The sequence below is a fragment of the Lithobates pipiens genome, unplaced genomic scaffold (genome assembly GCF_037356315.1).
Source record: "Lithobates pipiens isolate NorthernLeopardFrog02 unplaced genomic scaffold, aLitPip1_a1.2 Scaffold_19, whole genome shotgun sequence".
NCBI lineage: Eukaryota > Metazoa > Chordata > Amphibia > Anura > Ranidae > Lithobates > Lithobates pipiens.
This window is the reverse complement of record NW_027507764.1, coordinates 66,528,448-66,549,684: the sequence shown is the minus strand read 5'-3', so window position 1 is coordinate 66,549,684 and position 21,237 is coordinate 66,528,448. Positions and strand designations below refer to the sequence as shown.

The 21,237-nt window shown below is 44.8% G+C and overlaps 1 protein-coding gene across 1 annotated transcript in view; it reads right to left on the bottom strand.

The window, feature by feature from the left end:
- The window catches only part of ZNF804B (zinc finger protein 804B), a 496,218-nt gene extending 475,456 nt beyond the window's left edge, over positions 1-20,762 (bottom strand). Inside the window, exon 1 of the mRNA XM_077490844.1 lies at positions 19,883-20,762. Coding sequence (XP_077346970.1) covers positions 19,883-19,993 — 111 coding nt within the window. The 5' untranslated portion in view covers positions 19,994-20,762. The remainder of the gene's footprint in view (positions 1-19,882) is intronic.
- Positions 20,763-21,237: the final 475 nt, after the last annotated feature.

Sequence of the window (21,237 nt, the reverse complement as noted above, 5' to 3'; positions counted from 1 at the left end):
CAGTATATATCCCCTCTAATATATATACAGTATATCTCTTCTGTTATTTTCAGAGTGGATTAGATATTTTGCTCCCTAACCATATAGTTGGTTATTTATATTTACTACTGCATAGAGATATTTAAGAATAAATTGCCTTTTCTTTAAACTTTACATATTAACTAAATTATACACCAAACTTTTTTTTATAGTTATTAACCGATTAATCGAAACAATAATCGGCCAACTAATCGATTATGAAAATAATCGTTAGTTGCAGCCCTAAATGCAGCATTGGGTACATTTTCCACTGGTGATGGATATTTCAGAAGTCTATAGAAGCATAACAAGGAGAAACAGATAATAATCACCGTTTAGAAAGTTTATTATCTCACAGCGCCGGCTTATGATATCAGATATGCCGGAATGAAAATTGTTGAGCTTAGCTCTCTTTTATATTACAAAAATGTTGATCTGTGTTTTGAAGATGATGTGATATAAAATGCAAGCTGGAGCAATCATCCCTTAAAAATGTCTTTAACTAGGAAGCATCAGTCATTGTCTGCATTTATGTTTATTACAGGCTTGGTGGCATTTTTTTTTTTTTTAAAGGATTCGCCAGCGCATTGACAGCAAATCCTCCAATCATTCACCAGAAACCATTATCCGTATTGATGCACATTTATTGATAGTGTTACTTTTCCCAACATTTCTCATGTTCTTTGATGGGGAATGGGGGGTTGTTGTAACGATTCCTAAAACAGACAAAATGAATGCTGCATTCCCTGCACATTCCCCATCAATTTCACATGTAACATTCACCAGACTGATAATGAAAATTCAATAAATGTCTGTGGAGGGGTGACTTCATTTTTCTTTACGTTTTGGACATAGTGGAGATGTATTAGAACACCTGAATCACTCCTTTAGGGAAATTGACCCTCTCTATTTGTCCTGTTTATTGTTTTTACTAAAAGTAAAAGTAAAATAAAAAAATCCTAAATGTTGTGTTGCCCCCTGAACAGTAATAGAGGGGAAATCTTCCAATGGGGACACTAGTTCTGGTGACCTGGGGGCTCCCCAGTGGATTCCCTTAATCACATGCCGACCAGCGCACAATGATGTATGTCGGCACAATGGCATGGCTGGGAAAATGGGCGTACAGGTACGTCCCCTTTAAATCGCAGCATTGTGGGCACGCGCACGCCCGCTGCGTAGTCCATGACTGTGCCCATGGGTCTCATGTACTCAATGTCCACCGGGGGCCTGCGATCAGGCCACGGAGCTGCAGAACGGGGAGATTCCTATGCAGGGGCGTTGCTAGGTCTACAAATGATCTGGGGCTAGAGCCCATAGCAGCATAGTAAAGAAAGTCATACGTTTGGGCGGGCATACACATGTATATACAGTAATATATGCGTGTGTGTGTGTGTGTATATATCCCCAGAGAGCCCCCCACTTACATCAGGGTCTAAGAGAGCCCCCCTTATAGCAAGGTCCCCAGAGAGCCCTCCTTACATCAGGGTCCCCAGAGAGCCTCTTCCTTACATCAGGGTCCCCAGAGAGCCTCCCCCTTGCATCAGGGTCCCCAGAGAGCCTCCCACTTTCATCAGGGTTCCCAGAGAGCCTCCCCCTTACATTAGGGTCCCCAGAGAGCCCCCCACTTACATTAGGGTCCCCAGAGAGCCTCCCCCTTAAAATCAGGGTCCCAGAGACCCTCCCCCTTACATAAGGGTCCCTAGAGAGCCCCCACTTACATCAGGGTCCCCAGAGAACCTCTCCTCCCCTTGGGGACCCTTGCAGAGACTCTGGGCTATGGGCCCCAGATTCTGGGCTATAGCCCCAAAAGCAACCTCCTAACAAAACCACTGTTCCTATGTAAACAAGGCATTTCCTTGTTCTGCCTAGTGACATGACAGGGATATCTATCTATTGAAAAAGAAAAAAATAAATTTTCTCTATAGTTCTACCTGAATGAATTCAGAGCTGCATTTCAGTCTTATACAGCATACCTGCTTGGATTTCAACTTTAAAATAAAATATTTTTAAACTAATCTGAAACTCCAACCAAAAATGTTCTGTTCTCATTTTTGGGGTAGGAAAGGGTTAGAGCCTCTGTGGGATTTATTTTTCAGCCTTTATTCAATATCACAGATACATGACATCCACTGGCCATCTAACCAGTGCAAATCTGACATATAATAAACATGATGAATGTCAGGGAATATTTCCCAGGGGAACATCCAATAAAACATTAACCAGTGAATGTTGTATAAATATGTCCCATATAGCTGACATGTCATATATCCCCCCTCTGTACATTGCAGAGTCTGACCTAAAAAAATAAATAAAAAGTCTGATCCTAAAAATAATGAAATAATTGGTGTGTCGGATCTTCTTGGATATCTATAACTAGTACATTCTTTTAAAGTTTGGCGATGGAGTCAGTTCTTCTAATAAAAAGGCCAGCTTCATGTCTGGGATTGTTAATATTTAAAGTCCAATTCTACATTTATGACAAAATGGATATTTTAAGACACGACGGAACATCAACATTGTACATAACATTTATTATGTCTCTTGCCTTGTATGGCTATTAAGGCTATTGAAGTCCTCACTGAGCTATCTATAAAATGAAATGCGTTGGCAATTGTCTGTACACATGGGTTACAGGTGAGTCTACGGAATGATGTGCACAAAGAGCTTTCCTAATGAGGCCATACATGGATCGAAATTGAGCCGGATCAGCAGGGGCTGGACGGATTTCAGTCCATGTATTGGACAGGCTGGTTGTACACATGTCAATCCACTGAACAACTTCTGTACAACCAGCCTGTTGGGTTTTTCCCGATCGATCAGTGCTGCAGGCTATAACTGGAAGCACTGATCAGTGTATTCTGATGGCAGAAAAGTCTCCTCACTGTCATAATACAAGAGCTCAGTAACTGGGGCTTTTTTTTTTTTTCCATTCAACCCACTGGTTGAACGAAAAGAAGAAAAAGGAATGATGTACAGTATCTCACAAAAGTGAGTACACCCCTCACATTTTTGTAAACATTTTATCATATCTTTTCTTATGAATGTAGCAGTATGTTGTGTCGTTTTGTTTATTTATTTATTTATTACAGGTTATAAAGCACCCTCGATTTATGCAATGCTATGTATATATATATATATATATATATATATATATATATATATATATATATATATATATATATATATATATATATTTATACAGTATCTCACAAAAGTAAGTACACCCCTCACATCTTTGTAAATATTTTATTGTATCTTTTCATGTGACAACACTGAAGAAATGACACTTTGCTACAATGTAAAGTAGTGAGTGGACAGCTTGTATAACAGTGTAAATTTGCTGTCCCTCAAAATAACTCAACACACATCCATTAAATTCTAAACTGCTGGCAACAAAAGTAATTACACCCCTAAGTGAAAATGTCCAAATTGGGCCCCAAGTGTCAATATTTTATGTAGCCACCATTATTTTCCAGCACTGCCTTAACCCTCTTGGGCATGGAGTTCCCCAGAGCTTCACAAGTTGGCACTGGAGTCCTCTTCCACTCCTCCATGATGACATCACAGAGCTGGTGGATGTTAGAGACCTTGCGCTCCTCCACCTTCTGTTTGAGGATGCCTCACAGATGCTCAATAGGGTTTAGGTCTGGAGACATGCTTAGCCAGTCCATCACCTTTACCCTCAACTTCTTTAGAAAGGCAGTGGTCATATTGGAGGAGTGTTTGGGGTCATTATCATGTTGGAATACTGCCCTGCGGCCCAAAAGAAAGCTCTATTTGTGGGAAAAAAAGGACGTCAATTTTGTTTGGGTGCAGCATCGCACAACCGCGCAATTGTCAGTTAAAGCGCAATGTAGCAGGGAATCTTTGAACAGCTTGCTAAAAATGAATGTGATACAAATGTGTGTGAATGAGCCATGACTGTGGATTGTATACAATAAATTCATCCACATCTGGCACACATTGTGCTGGTCATAATAGATAATATCAGAGCGCTCATTAACCTCCTACAATGGAATCTCATATTTGTAGTAGTTTAATGCTCTTTTAAACTTGCATGTTGTTGTTCTCAATTGTTTTATTTAAGGCTTTCAAATGTGTCATTACTATGTGTGAGATATAAAGAAATACTGGATCTCGGTGACGTTGACCTGCCTTCATTCTACATACTTAGAAAGTCAACACCGGATCTGTGTTTGCTATAACTGTTTTCACATCGCTGTGCGACGCTCGGCATATGATCTATGTGTCATCTATACATATTCAAATGCTGGCAATTCTGTTGCCCCTTCAAATGACGCAACCAGGAAACAGTATATTTACTTTATAAATGAATCTAGGTTTTTTCATTACTTTAATTATTGTATAAAAATACACTATATTGCCAAAAGTATTGGGACACCTGCCTTTACACGCACATGAACTTTAATTGCACTCCAGTCTTATTCCGTAAGGTTCAATATTGAGTTGCCCCACCCTTTGCAGCTATAACAGCTTCAACTATTCTGGGAAGGCTGTCCACAAGGTTTAGGAGTGTGTCTATGGGAATGTTTGACCATTCTTCCAGAAGCGCATTTGTGAGGTCAGGCACTGAGGTTGGATGAGAAGGCCTGGCTCGCAGTGCCCACTCTAATTCATCCTAAAGGTGTTGAGGTCAGGACTGTCAGGTTCCTCCACCCCAAACTCGCTCATCCATGTGCTTATGGACCTTGCTTTGTACACTGGAACAGGAAGGGGCCATCCCCAAACTGTTCCAACAAAGTTGGGAGCATGAAATTGTCCAAAATGTCTTGTTATGCTGACACCTTAAGAGTTCCCTTCACTGGAACTAAGGGGTCAAGCCCAACCCCTGAAAAACAACCCCACACCATAATTCCCCCTCCACCAAATGATTTGGACCAGTGCACAAAGCAAGATACATATTTACACAAAGTACATATACATGTACTTAGCCTGAAAAAAGAAAACAAATGCAGCCACCACAGCTAAGGACTGGTAAACTGCAATATATTACATTTTTGTTTTTGTGTATAGATATTCTTTAAGTATACTTATCTTTGAAATTAATTCTGTGAGCAGTTAACATAAACGTATTCAACTAACATAATTATTACTGATTATCAAAAAAAAAAAAAAAGTTTTTTTTTTAAATGCTCCAATTTATTCTATTACCATATCTGATTATATCTATTATACTTTTTTAAAAAAGGCAAATAAAAAGATTAATTTTGAATTTTTATACTAAATCTAATCTTGAATCTTGTTATACATTCTATAATTGTTTTTTGCAATATTCCTATTTCTATAGTAAAGCCTTTTAATGGAACCTTAGAACGTTACCAACGTATTTATTACCTAATCCTCCAAAAAAGACCACAGCCCAGAGATTGTCCTCTGCGTATGGCTATATGTGACTACATGTGTATGTGTGTACTTCTACAATATACGTGAATGTGTTTTTATGAGTGTGTGTGTTTATGTGTGTTTCTTTGTATATGTGTGTATGTTTATGTGTTTGCGAGTGTATGTATGTTTGTGTGTGTATTTGTGTGTGTGTATGTTTATTTGTGTGTGTGTGTATGTTTATTTGTGTGTGTGTGTGTGTGTGTTTGTATGTATGTTTGCTTGTGTGTGTGTGTGCATGTGTATGTATGTTTATATGTGTGTGTGTATGTATGTGTGCAAGTATGTTCATGTGTGTGTGTATGTTTGTGTTTATGTGTGTGTGTGTGTGTGTGTGTTTACATATGTTTAGGTGTGCGTGTGTATGTTTATGTGTGTGTGTAGGTTTATGTGTGTTTATGAATGTTTGTGTGTGTGTACAGGCATACAAGAACACAAGAAGGATAAACCCTGACCATGACCCTAAGCATCCTACAGCATTACAATGCAGCTTAACATAACAGAACCCTTTAAAAAGGAGTCAATTGTGAAATAACAAACCTGTGTGTGAAGCCTCAGATGGCAGTTGTCATCTTTGCACTCCCAGGCAACATTTCTAGAGTGGTAATATCAGTTTAGTATTGCTGATCAGATTTATGCCCATGAATGAGTATGTAGCAAGAATGTGTTTGTAGCCTGAGCAAGCCAACAACAGCCCTCATAAGAGATGCTTCTCATACCGGTATTTGGCTTTGGTACTTATTCCTTTCCTTCCTTTTACATAGTGAGGAAGGGGTGTTTAGAACATATTACACTTGTAGAATGATATATATATATATATATAGATATAGATATAGATATAGATATATATATATATATATATATATATATATGGAAAGGCCAGTATGGTGGCCTGGAATTATGGGTGGAGCCCGGTGGAGTATATAACCAGCCCGTTCGCCTGGCTCCCTCGTCGGTTCCGGTGCGCGATATCTGATACGTCAGAAATCAAGGGCCGACTATCCACGAGACTTTACAGTGAGCCGGGTTCGTGAGTTCCTACGTTTTCGTCCGCCTCGTGTCGACAAAGCCTTGTCGTTCGTCAGCGTCCGTCCGGTCGCCGTTTGAGTCGCTATACTCTAATCGAAAGTTTCCGTTGTCGTACAACACGTCTGGGCCGGCTGTCGCAGGTAGGGCTTCGGCACCCTTTTCGTTTCATGTGTTATTAAAGTCACGTAAATTAGATTCCTGAACTCACGAACCACTCACTCTAGGTCACACAAACGGCTTAACCGCGACACTTGTATTCGGTACCTCACTGTCACTACCCCTTCTTCGTAGAAGTCGTTGTCACCTTTTCGGTACATGTCGTTCGTGCCAACTGGCACTTCGTTTCGTAGCACGTCGTTGCTAAACCGAATGACTCTTTTGTTGTGTTCGAACCGATCGAACCATCTCGAAATCACAGCCGTCTGCTTGTCGCGCTAAATTGAGCAGTCCGGGCAATGTCAATCTCAGGTTGTTCAAAAACCAAAAAAAAAAAAAAAAAAAAAAGGAAAAAAAATAAAAAATCATGTCATACCGTTTGTACTATGTCCGTCATGTCATTTCCTTTCATGTCAATCATTGCAGTCACTTCAATCATGTCAGTCGGTGATGTCGGATCATTTCATTTCCTGCCATTTCTAACCATGTTATCATTTCTGCCACTTACCGCGCTCCGATTCGAATCCCGTCGCATCTCTAACGCACCGATTCGCTTCGAAGTGCCCCAAGGTTGGCCTCATTTCTGTACATGCTCCAGAGACTGAGTCACTCGCAGGTCCAAGCATGGTCCTTGTTTCTAGTCTTTGTCATGGCATATCATTTCTGTCACTTATTACGCTCCAATTCGAATCCCATCGCATTCCTCACGCATCGATTCGTTCTGGTGCGCCCAGCTGCACGCCTCATTTCAGTACCCCCCCCCTTTTTTGCCTGAGCTCCACGTGGCAGGGTCCCCCCCCCCCCCCGCCTGAGCTCCACGCGGCAAAGTCCCCTCCCCCCCCCTGCCTGAGCTCCACGTGGCGGGGTTCACCCCTCGCCTGAGCTCCACGTGGCAGGGTCCCCCCTCCCCCCCTGCCTGAGCTCCACGTGGCGGGCTCCACCTCCGCCTGAGCTCCACGCGGCAGATCCCCCCCCCCTCTCCCCTGCCTGAGCTCCACGTGGCAGGGTTCACCCCTCGCCTGAGCTCCACGCGGCAGGCCCCCCCCCCCCTCCCCTCCCCTGCCTGAGCTCCACGTGGCGGGCTCCACCTCCGCCTGAGCTCCACGCGGCAGATCCCCCCCCCCCCCTCTCCCCTGCCTGAGCTCCACGTGGCGGGGTTCCCCCCCGCCCGAGCTCCACGCGGCAGCCCCCCCCCCCCCCTCCCCTGCCTGAGCTCCACGTGGCGGGCTCCACCTCCGCCTGAGCTCCACGTGGCGGGTCCACCTCCGCTTAAGCCCCACGTTCTATGCGCATTTGCGTTGAAAAAAAAAAAAAAAAACGGGGAAGGGAAGGGAAAAGGAAATTTTGCATCTACGACGCAACCAAGTCACGTCTCTGTCGCCATATGCACATTATTCTAAATTCGGTTGTCTGCTCGTTTCATTTATGCAGCTCGTTTCAGTTATGTCTTTCTTCACATTTTCCAGTCTTACCTCCACGATTTAGCTAGACATCTCTCTGCAGGCATAGGAGTCTCATACAAACTTACCTTCATCTCCTCAGATCAGTCGAGTTTTCAGTAGGTCCAACCTGCACCGGGTCGGACGGTGCCTCCTTAGGTAAGAGAATCTTCGGGAAGGGAAACGCCCACAAGCGGTAGTACCCTTCTCAAAAAAAAAAAAAAAAAAAAAGTTTGCTTAGGAGTCTCCTACGAGTCTTGTAATCCATGTCACCCTCTTAGGTTTCGTATAGGAGAAAAACCCGGTCCCAGGGATTAATAAGCTCACCAAGCCTGGATTTTGCCACCATGTCCCAGGCTGGCAGCGAGGACTACACGGCTCCGTTGTCTCCGTCTCTTGTCTCAGAGAGCGGCAGCCAAAGGTCCTTCAGAACATGGACCATCCCCAGGCTGACGGCCGAGTTGAGGCGTAGGGGTGTACCCTTCCCAGCTACAGCCAGAAAGGCCGAGCTTTTCGGGCTCCTCTTTCCTCCCCCAGCCGCGGTTGAGGATAGTGCCCAGCAGGCCTCCCTGGGCTCTATCGCTGCCTCCATCACGCAGCTTCACACGCTGGTGTCATCCCTGACGACCTCAATGTCAGAAGTTCAGAGTCGGGTGGCCCTCCTCGAGACCCGCCCAGTCGTTTCTCCTCCTATACCAGCTTCACAAGCAGTGGAGAACACCAGCGCAGGTACCCCCGGGGGTACACCAGTAGTGTACCCTTCCCATTTAATATCAGCCAACATCAGGAAGGACATCCTAGAGGGAAAGGACGTCAATCTGGCTTCGCTACTGATATCCATTCATGAGCTGGCAGAAAATAAAGCTTACACTTGGGGGGACGTGTCGGTGGTCCTCAAAGCCAAAGACCCCAGGCTGGACAGGAAGCTGTCAGTCACCGAGTTCACCTTGGCCTTCGGCATGCTGAGGGATGTCATCTGCTCGGCCTCCCCCGGCAGGAGGGAGGAACTGGATCGTTACCTCCACGTAGTAGTTGACCTGGGGTACAAATACGGCGGTTTTGCATTTTATGACTATCACCGCTCCTTCTCCGCTAAGGCGGCCGCCAGGCACTCTCAATTTCAGATACCTACGGATTGGAGTGTCTTGGACACCGAGTTGTTCTGCCGACACTTCGCAGGGCTGCGGTCTCCTCTTTGTGCCATCTGCCAGTCGGCTACTCACACCGCGACTTGGTGTGCCAGCTCAGTGGCAACCCCGCCCGTAGACGGTCCATCGACCTCAGGTACTGCCCAGGCCCTACCAGCGCCGGCACGCCTGCCGCAGACAGATAAACTGGGGCGCCCGGTCAAGACCTTGGGAGGCGCAGCCATCTGTAACAACTATAACAGCGGGTCGTGCAATTTCAGCCAGTGCAGGCTGCTCCATGTATGCTCACGATGTAATAGAGCTCATCCCAGGCTCATGTGCGAGGTCAAGCAGGCTAGAAAATCGTGACTAAGCCGGGTCAACGTGTCGTGGCTCAGTGTCTACCTCGCCAATCACCCCACCCCCTCACTTGCCACCTACCTAGTTCAGGGCTTTACTCAGGGCTTTCATACAGGACTTATTTCCCTCCCTCACCTCACACACGAGTGCCAGAACCTGCGGTCAGCAGCCACCGACGTACAAGCCATCGACCAGCTATTACAGGCAGAGCTAGACCGGGATTTCATCATAGGCCCTTTCACGAAGCCCCCATTTAACACCTGGCGAGTCAGCCCTATTGGGCTTGTCAAGGGCAAGTTCTCAAATAAACTTAGGTTGGTCTACGATTTGTCAGCGCCTTATTCTTCCTCTGTCCCCAGTCTTAATTCTCTTATCCCCTCTGAGGAGTTCTCCCTTAAATACGCGTCCGTAGACATGGCCATCCAGGCCATTCTCAAGTCAGGCACAGGAACATGGCTCTCCAAGGCCGACATCTCGGACGCCTTCAAGCTCCTTCCTATCCATCCAACTCTCTGGTGCTGGCATGGCATCAAATGGAGGGAGCTCTACTATTTTGCCACTAAGCTGACCTTCGGGTCCAAGAGTAGCCCCTGGCTCTTCGACTCGTTTGCGCAGGCTCTCGAATGGATCTTGCTGCACGTAGCCCAGTGCCAGGGAGTCATACACTATTTGGATGACTTCCTGCTGGTCGAGTCACCTGGCTCCCTTCCAGGGGATTTGGATAAACTAAGGGTGGTCTTCGATAACCTTGACGTCCCGATTGCTGAGCACAAGGTGGAGGGCCCTGCGCAGGCAATCACCTTCCTCGGGGTCAGCTTAAATACCAGCACTATGCAGGCCAGCCTTCCCCCGGATAAACTAAGCCGCATCAGGTCGGTCATGAGGGACTTCACCCGCACCAGAACTTGTACCAAGAGGCAGTTACAGTCCCTTCTCGGTATGCTTAATTTTGCCATGCGCATCATCCCTCAAGGTCGCGCTTTCATATCACGCCTGTTAGTCCTACTGTCTCATTCACAAGACCCGGAGCATATCCTCAGCCTGGACCCCGCAGCTATAGCAGATCTTGCCATGTGGGAGGAATTCCTGACGTCCTGGAATGGTGTGTCCCTGTTCATTCCCTCCGTGTCCTCCTCGTCACCGCAGGTCGTGACCGACGCAGCGGCCTCCACGGGTTTTGCGGCAATTTTTGGCCACCTCTGGCTCGCAGCCCCTTGGCCTCCTCAGATACTGGCTATTCCGGGCTTCACCGAGACGTCCTCCCTATTCGAGTTGTACCCCATCGTAGCCGCTGCCCATACGTGGGGCCGCAGTTGGTCCGGTCAAACAGTGACCTTTTCAACGGACAATCTCGCCACTGCGGAAATCATTAACAAAGGCAGGTCCAAGTCTCTGGAGATTATGTCCTTCCTGCGGCGACTGGTCCAGCTCTCGTTATTGTTTCAATTTAATGTTCATTGTGCCTTTATCCCCGGTAAATGTAACCGGGCAGCGGACGCCCTCTCCCGCTTTAACTTAGTTTCCTTTTTTGATCAGGTGCCCGGAGCCGGACCAACGTCAGCAGTTATCCCGGACTGGTCTCAACTGACCCTGGATTAACCCCTCACCTAGTAGCCGCGACTCAACTCATCAATCACTCCCTCGCAGACAATACCCGCAAGGCCTACCAAACAGCCTGGAGGGCCTTTAACCGTTTCTTAACATCTCACTCCACAGAGACCTCCCGGGTCAAGCAAGTTCTGGCCTTCATTGCCCATTGCCACTCGGACTTGGCGTTATCCTTCAACACGATCCGACTATACCTGGCCGGGGTACAACATTTTACGTCCCTCCAGGACCCCGCTGAACCCTCCTTGTTCACTTTTCACGCCATTCGGGCCGTCATGCGTGGCATCCAGAAACGCCAGCCTGCGGCCTCCCTCAAACGCCTGCCTATCACAGGAGACGTTTTCAGAAACATGTCCGATATTCTGGCCACTGCACCTTTCGGACTCCACACTAGTACCATTATACAAGCAGCCATACACCTGGCCTTCTACGGCTTCTTGCGGCCAGGCGAGTTTACCTCCAGTAGCCCCTCAGCTCGCACGCTATGCAAGCACCACCTGGTCAGGCACGGAGACCATTTCATCCTGCATATAGCAGTATCCAAGACGCAGCAGCTTGGCCCGGGGACGGACATACATTTTTATAAAACTAACAACCGCTGGTGCCCGGTCGCCATGCTCACCCGCTTGTTGACCCTTCTGGCCGATCAACCAGGAACTGGCCCGCTTCTGCCATTCCACGGTAAGCCACTGAACGCAGCCCAGTTCATGGAGCATGTCAGGATACTCCTGGGCATCCTTCACCTCAATCCGGCTCACTACTCCGGACATTCGTTTCGGATCGGAGCGGCTTCAACTGCCTCCCGCCAAGGGGTCCCGGTCCACGTTATCAAAAAGTTGGGTAGGTGGAAGTCCGCCTGTTTCGCCCGTTACATACCCAATCCGCAAGTAGAGATGGCCCAGGCCTTCGTCAAGCTCACCCAGTAACAAACTCGAATCAATAAAGGCATTCCCTACCTGTATGTTTTTGCCCCCTTATTTTGGTATACCCTACGTTAGGCCAGGGCACACTTTCAGGTCCGGTTCAAGTAAGCGAGTTTTGTGTTATCCTTGTTTGTCATCCTTATCCGTATCGGTCAGAGGGCTCTGGGCCATAAATGGAAAGGCCAGTATGGTGGCCTGGAATTATGGGTGGAGCCCGGTGGAGTATATAACCAGCCCGTTCGCCTGGCTCCCTCGTCGGTTCCGGTGCGCGATACCCACCCACCCATCCCCTGTCAGGGCATTTCTCAAGCATTATACTCCCGGGCGAGTACTCATTTCACTCCATTTCATTTTCATTTCATTTATTACTCATTTCTCTATCAAGGGTATGCCCCCTTATTTTGGTATACCCTACGTTAGGCCAGGGCACACTTTCAGGTCCGGTTCAAGTAAGCGAGTTTTGTGTTATCCTTGTTTGTCATCCTTATCCGTATCGGTCAGAGGGCTCTGGGCCATAAATATATATATATATATATATATATATATGGTGGTAGTCATGTCAGACATGTATATATGGTAGTTCCAAAGGGTTGTAGATCGCGCTGGACTGACTCACTCAGTTGAGGGTCTGAGAGTGGGTGATAGTGGGGCGGCTAAGGAGAGTTCTCTCCTGATCATTCTGGCCCAACTTAGCAGAAGAGTGGTGGTGAGCCCTTTTGGGGGGCTTGGGCTGCTACCTCTGGGTACAGCCACAAGGCCGTTATCTCATATACTTGTAGGGGTAGATAAACAGAGCACCTACTATCCAGTTAGTGGGGCTATATCCCAAATTGGTCTTTCTGTGACACCAAAATCTGGATAGTTGCTGGTCTGTTTGATGGTGACATCATAGGACTATGCTGCCACTGCCAAACAAACCAGCGAATATCCAGATTTTGGTGTCACAGACAGACCAATTTGGGATATAGCCCCAGTCACCATTAACATACAGCAACAACCCTGAAGAAGAGGGAGCCTTCGTTCCCCCGAAACGCATTGGCTTGATTAGTTTTTGCTTCTTTTAATAAAACAACTACATATTCACCTCCATTGTGCTTCTACTTGGATGCTGGGCACTCCGTTTATCTACCCCTACATTTATATATGGCAGGAATTATGTAATTCCTATTTCTCAGTGGATTTTCTATACTTAGCATGTTGGCCCGGTTCCTAGAGTACACACATATGTTACATGCATGTGCAAACATGCGCTCACTGCCATACCCTGCATGGGCCATTACTTGCCCACTATGCAATGTCCCACTTACTTTACAGATGGGCAAGCACAACGTACTAAACACACCATAAGTACAAGACTAATCATGTACTCATTATGAAGCTTTTTTAATGCATTGTTCTACATTTCTGAAGGGCAGAGTCCCCCTTTAACTTACATTGCCCAACTCAAGTTATAAGGACGCTGCCATGATAAAACATAAAAACTATAGGTACCGTCTTTGCTGACTTGTTTTTGAAGATTCCGTATAAGATCAAGGTTATCATCTTTATCCCTGAGTCCCTCACCCAGAAAAAGCAAGCCAAAATCTTCTGTCGGGATGGCCATTATGCTGATTTTGGTTCAAGAACTCAATATGGCAGTGATGGCGATCCTTGGCACCCCAGATCTTTTGGAACTAAATTTTGCATGACGCTCAACTACACCGCAGAGTGCAAGAGCATCATGGGAGATGTCGTTTTCAAAACATCTGGGGTGCCAAGGTTCACCATCACTGCACTATGGCATAAATAAAGGCTTTTTGAGTATGCCAGAGATGAGAATTCCCTTATTAGTTCCACGTCACTGGCTCACCAAGGGGGGATACAGATGATGACATGGAACTTGTACCTCCAAAAACAAGTCAGCACAGCAGCTCCCATGCACATATTTAGACAGGTTCACTTTATAGCAAGAAGTGGCAGTAGGAAAAGACATTATAGTGAAACAAAGTCTTCTGCTGAATGAGTAGCAGATGCTTGGAGAAATATATCGGCCGTATTGGTAAATAGCACTAACCAAATAATAACATCTTGAATAAACACAGAAATGTCATAAAACAAACATAGCAATACTCCAAAGAAAAACACCATTCATAAAGCCAAGATCAATGCTCTACATTGTTATGCAACAGCATAAAAAATGCGTTACTCGCCAACATGATTACATAGGTTAGAACAGCAGGAAAAAACAGAGCAGTTTGATTGGACAGTGTTCACCGCCTCCAACTCTTGGTGAACTACAAGTTTCAGCATGACTTAATGAGGGCTTCTTCTTCCTTGACAGCTGTAGAACTGACTTATTTTTTTTGTTAACATCAGCAGCAGATTACGGTATAACCAGTCAACATCAGTGAATTTAGGTTAATCTTGGTCTATCTGGAAGAATCTGTGCCCGGTCCTTTCAATCGCAGCTTTGCCACAGCACAGCGCAGCTTATTCACTAAGCCAGTGCAAAGTGCAGGGACTATGGGCAAGGTGCAGCAACCAGTTTACTTTCACCAAATATGCTATGGGTGATTACAGTTTGCCCATCTGTTGCCCTTTAAATTTCTTCAGCAACGCAAACCTGCACAGAAGCTACCACTGCTCTACTCTCTCGACTCTCTCGAATGCTAGTTGCCTGGCTGCCATACTGATACAGTATTTTATCAGACGCTGACCTAACCAGGAGCAAGTATGCAAATTCTAATAACTCTAACAATACATTTCTCCTATTTTCTTCCCTTTGATCTTTTAAATATACAATTGAATGGGTTTTATTATGTCTGTTTTATAAGTCCAAAAAAAAAATGTTCATCCAGCCAGAAACCTTGTGAGCTGGTAATTTCCTGTAGTCTATGACTCTAGACCAGGGGTCTCCAAACTACGGCCCATGGGCCAAATACAGCTTACTGCAAGATTTTATGCAGCCTTCTAATGTAAAAGGGGGGTCTCTGATGGGGACCTGAATGTAAGGGGAACCATGATGTGGACCCAGATGTAAGGTGGAACTCTGATGGGGACCTGGATCTAAGAGGGACTATGATGTGGACCCAGATGTAAGGTGGAACCCAGGTGGAGACCTGGATCTAAGGAGGGACTATGATGTGGACCCAGATGTAAGGGGGACTCTGATGTGGACCCAGATGTAAGGGGGACTCTGATGGGCACTTGTATGTAAGGGGGATTCTGATGGGGACCAGGATGTAAGGGGGGACTATGATGTGGACCCAGATGTAAGGGGGACTTTGATGGGAACCTGGATGTAAGGGGGATTCTGATGGGGACCAGGATGTAAGGGGGGACTATGATGTGGACCCAGATGTAAGGGGGGACCCTGATGGGGCACTGGAATCAAGGGGGAACTCTGATGGGGAGCTGGATGAAAGGGGGGCTCCGATGGTGACTTGGATGTAAGGAGGGACTATGATGTGGACCCACATGTAAGGGGGACTCTGATGGGGACCTGGATGTAAGAAGGGGATTCTGATTGGGACTGGATGTAAGGGGGGACTATGATGTGGACCCAGATGTAAGGGGGACCCTGATGGGGCACTGGATACAAGGGGAACTCTGATGGGGGTCTGGATAAAAGGGGGGCTCTGATGGGGACCCAGATGTAAGGGGGACTCTGATGGGGACCTGGATGTAAGGGGGATTCTGATGGGGACCAGGATGTAAGGTGGGACTATGATGTGGACCCAGATGTAAGGGGGATTCTGATGGGTACCTGGATGTAAAGGGGGACTCTGATGGAGACCCAGATGTAAGGGGGACTCTGGTGGGGTCCTGGATGTTAGGGGGGCTATGATGGAAACCTGGATGTAAGAGAGGTAAAGGTAACTCCAATATAAGAGGGACATTGATTGGGACTGTGAAGTAAGGGGTGACTTTATTTGGAATTGCGTTGTTTCTTTTTTCTTTGTTTTTCTGAAAAAAGAAACATCAAATAAAACGTACTCAGTAATTTTTTTTTACTTGGCCCATGAATATTTGTAAAATCTTCGATGTGGCCCTTGTATTGAAACATTTGGAGACCTCTCCTCTATGCTGTTAACAGTTAGCGTTGTTCCCTGCAGTCCTAACACACTCCCTGTTCTAGGGTGACAACACTGCTCAGTAGAGTTGTCACCCTAGTTAATGGTAGAATTATCAGGTTTAAATAAAGGAGGAAAAAAAGTAATGCAGCCACCACATCTAAGGCCAACCATACACTGTATAATCTCCTTTTAGGTCTATGTAGTACAAGGTCCTGCCTGTCGTGCCCGATTTGATAATGAATGAATTGATTATTTAGGTTCCTCATATTACATAGTTCTGATAAAGGCTAAAGGAGACTGTGTATAGATTACATAATCAGAATGCATTGTGTATGGCCAGTTTAAGGACAGGTAAACTGCAATATTATACATTTTTGTTCTTGGTATTAGATATATTTTAAGCTCTGTTATCATCTGCATACTTATCCTGAGTCACTGGCTCAACAAGTACTGAAGTCAGAGACAGCCAAGCACTTAGTATTTTCAGTAACATCACCCTAATATACAAGTTCCTTATTCACAGAAAAGTTTAGTTGGATTCATTTAAATAACCAGCAAACTCAACAGATGATCAGGAAATAATGAAACAATAATTAAATCTGCCAAAACTTGGTGTCATCTGCCTATTTAAAAGATTTTTTTTTTTCTGTCTTAAAATATGCTCCCCAGTTCCCAACACCTGATCATTATAAATCAGAGGCATTGCCAGAGTGCAAGCATTGATCAAGCCAGCTCTTGCCTGTATCTATTAATAATGATATCCAGGTAGCTAGCTGGCAAGTTTCAATGCTAATCAATACAGCTGTAATATCAGTTTATATCGATTTTGTGGTATTTTTAAAAGAGGAAAAAAAAGCATCCTTCCTCATCCAGAGAGCTCTACAATGTCTCTATATCCAGAGATCTCTACAATGTATCTAAATCCAGAGATCTCTACAATGCTTCTATATCCAGAGATCTCTACAATGTATCTAAATCCAGAGATCTCTACAATGCTTCTATATCCAGAGATCAATACAATGTATCTATATCCAGAGATCTCTACAATGTCTCTAAACCCAGAGATCTCTATAATGTATCTAAATCCAGAGATTTCATGTATTTATATCCAGAGATCTCTACAATGTCTCTAAACCCAGAGATCCCTGCAATGGATCTATATAGAGAGATCTCTACAATGTATCTATATAGAGAGATCTCTACAATGTATCTATATCCAGAGATCTCTACAATGTATCTATATAGAGAGATCTCTACAATGTATCTATATAGAGAGATCTCTACAATGTATCTATATAGAGAGATCTCTACAATGTATCTATATCCAGAGATCTCTACAATGTATCTATATCCAGAGATCTCTACAATGTATCTATATCCAGAGATCTCTACAATGTATCTATATCCAGAGATCTCTACAATGTATCTATATAGAGAGATCTCTACAATGTATCTATATCCAGAGATCTCTACAATGTATCTATATAGACAGATCTTTACAATGTATCTATATCCAGAGATCTCTACAATGTATCTATATCCAGAGATCTCTACAATGTATCTATATCCAGAGATCTCTACAATGTATCTATATAGAGAGATCTCTACATCCAGGGATCTCTATATCCAGATATCTCTACAATGTTTCTTCACAATGCCATTGTATTTTTTTTTTTTTTTTTTTTTGCAACATTATAGCAAACTCTGCCAACAATGTGGCCATAGGACCCGGATACAGAAGTGGAACACTTGAAATTCTGAGCCTATCCATCAATGCCATGCAGCTCAGCCTTCCCAGGCATTCCTATTTGCCTCCCTGGTGGGGACAACTTTTTTAGCCATGCAAAATAGAACCCCCTGTAAAGCGATATTAAACCCAAAATCTAACATTACTGCAGCTTACCAATCATTAGATGTGGTGGCTGCATTCATTTTCCTTTTTTTTGGGGCTTTTTCCAACTATTTATACTTGGTGATCTGGCCAGCAACACACCTCCTGTATTAGACCCCTTGTATTAGAGTGTCCCTACTCTGAATGAAGGAGCACAGGGGGGGCACATTTGGACAGGAGCATTGTTATTCTGGAAGGAGGGGGTGTTAGATGTACTAGCATATTTAGATACACTAACAACTGGATGCCGAACTCCAGCACACACTTTTCAAGCAGTTTCAGTAACAGTTTTTCTATGTTGGAGAGGAGTGGAATGTCAGATGCACTAGCAGATTTAGATACACTAATATAATGGGGAACTCCAGCTTACACTTTTTGAGCAATTACAGCAACCTGTTTTCCATTCCCTTTGTGTGTGTGTGGGGGGGGGGGGGGGGGGGGGAGGGGGGGGTAGCATAGTGTTAGATGTCCTAGCAGATTTAGATGCACTAACAAATGGAAGCTAAAATCCGGCTCACACTTTTTAAACAGTTACAGCAACATTTAATTATTTTTGCTTTTGAGGGGGTGGGAGGGAAGTGTTAGCCATACTAGTAGATTTAGATACACTAACAAACTAAAGCCAAACTCAAGCTCACATTGGAGTTACAGCAACATCTTTTACAAAATATATATATATATTTTTTTAATAAATTACAAAACAACAGGCTTACCGGCCAAAATAAAATGTAAAAAAAGCCTAAAAAATAAAGAATGTAATGTAATATAATAAAGGTTTGCTTTTTGGGTTTAAGCAGTTACAGTAACAGTTTGTCTTTCCTTTTGAGGGGATGTGGAAGAAAATTGGTATACTAGCAGATTTACATACACTAACAAACTAAAGCCAAATTCCGGCTCAAACTGCAGTTACTGCAACATTTTTTATTATTCTTTGCTTTCGAGATAAAGGTTTTAGAATTAAATAAACAAATAAATGATCATTGTAAGCACCCCTGCCAGTGGTAAATGGCTTGTCTCCAAGCCTAAAAAAAATAAAGATCGCAGCCGCCGCATCTGAGAATGAGTAAATTTGCAAAATAAAAAGGTTTTATATAAATAAATAAAAAAGGATCATTGTAAGCACCCCTGTCAGTGATAAATGGCTTGTCTCTGACTTCTAAAATTACAGGTTTATTGGCCAAAATAAAAGGCAAGAAAGCCTAAAAAATAAAGAAGGCAACCACCACATCTGAGAATGGGTAAGCTGCAATATAATAAAGGTTTTATATAAATAAATAAATAAATAAATAAAGATCATTGTAAGCACCCCTGTCAGTGATAAATGGCTTGTCTCTGACTTCTACAATTACAGGCTTACTGGCCAAAATAAAAGGAAAGAAAGCCTAAAAAATAAGGAAGGCAGCCACCACATCTAAGAATGGATAGGCTGCAATATAATAAAGGTTTTATATAAATAAATAAAAAATATCATTGTAAGCACCCCTGTCAGTGATAAATGGCTTGTCTCGACCCTCTAACTACTATACACTAACAAACTAAAGCCAAACTCCGGCTCACACTGCAGATACAGCAATTTTTGTTATTTTACCTTTTTCCTTTGGAGATAAAGGTTTTAGAATTATATAAACCAACAAATAAATGATCATTGTAAGCACCCCTGTCAGTGGTAAATGTCTTGTCTCCAAGCCTAAAAAAAGAAATGACAAAGAATGCAGCCACCGCATCTAAGAATGGGCAAAGCTGCGATATAATAAAGCATTGATGTTGGGCTTTAATGCCGCTTTAGAGTGCAATGCCGCCTGCAGCAGCAGTCGGGTCCTCCTCCCCCCCCCCAGCAGCAGAAGTAGTCTAGGCATGGAATGGGGGTCCTTACCGGTAAGGTGGTGCCAGTCTTGCGGAGGGGCCCCCTGAAAACTCCTTTAATACTACGGAAGTGCCCATTGCTGAGATGAGTGGAGCTGATGACAAGGTAGTAGCACGCCATACGGTCCACAGTCTCCCATAGGTGGGCAGATCGGGCATAGGATGGGCAAGATCAGCAGTCCATGGAAAACCTTCTTCCTCCAAGGATCCCTGGGAAGGAATGGGGGGTAATATTGTGGCTTTCCCGATCCCCCCTCCCTCCCCCCCCAAGTGTCTCTCCAGATAGAAGAAGAAGCGAGCTCTGTAATCCTCCTGCAGGAAGAGCGACCCCCGAAAATAAGAATATAGAAGTGACAGCTCAGCACCGGGCTGTCATCACCGGCGGGGGCACACCGACCGGCCGCCGTGCTGAACACAGCTCATCCCTCCAAATCTACACCGATACACAACGATCAGCAGCCGGCCGGTCCCTTCCCACAGAGGACATCCATCACCGGCACACCGCAACCATCCTGCCGGCATTCAACGGTGATCGGCGGCTCGGTGAACTTTCCGTGTGTGTCTGCGTGCTTCCATATGATCCGTGTGTGTCGCTATGCCGAGGCTTTGTGGGAGCAGGCGTGCATTCTCCACCCCCAGCTCCTCTCCTCTCCTTCTCTCCTCTCTTCTCCCTCTCTTCTCTCCCTCTCTTCTATTCTCTCCCTCTCTTCTCTTCACTCCCTCTCTTCTCTCCACTCCCTCTCTTCTCTCCTCTTCTCTCCTCTCCCTCTCTTCTCTCCTCTTCTCTCCTCTCTCTCTCCTCTTCTCTGCTACCTGCCAGCTCCAGCTCTGGCTCAGTATTAAGCAGTAGGCAGGAGAGGCAGCAGCAGCCTCCCAGCTGGCCAGAGCATTGATCCATTCAGCCCTAAATAGCATAGAGAAGGAATAAGGGATCAATGGGCTGCACAGGGCAAAGGGGCACACCTGGTGCAATGTACAACCCCTACACCCCCACAGGCTTTCTACATGCACACAACATTCACACACATACACTGATACTAAACCCAAAAACCAAAAATGGCTTACCAATCAGATGTGGTGGTTGCATTTTTTTTTAAATTTTTTGTATTTTAGTAGGGCTGTTTCTGATTAAAATGTTCATGTTCGATTTTTTTTTAATTGACTCATTTTGATTAATTATACGTTTATAACGCACATACAGATCCAACTACTTTTAGCTGATCTCCTTGCATTGCGACTCTGCATTAGTCAGTGGTAAATGTGGTATACACTATATACAATCACCCGACACTAGTTAGTTTCCACAATCCATGACTTAACTTCACAGTTCACACAAATACGTTTTAAATTCAAACTGTAGCACTG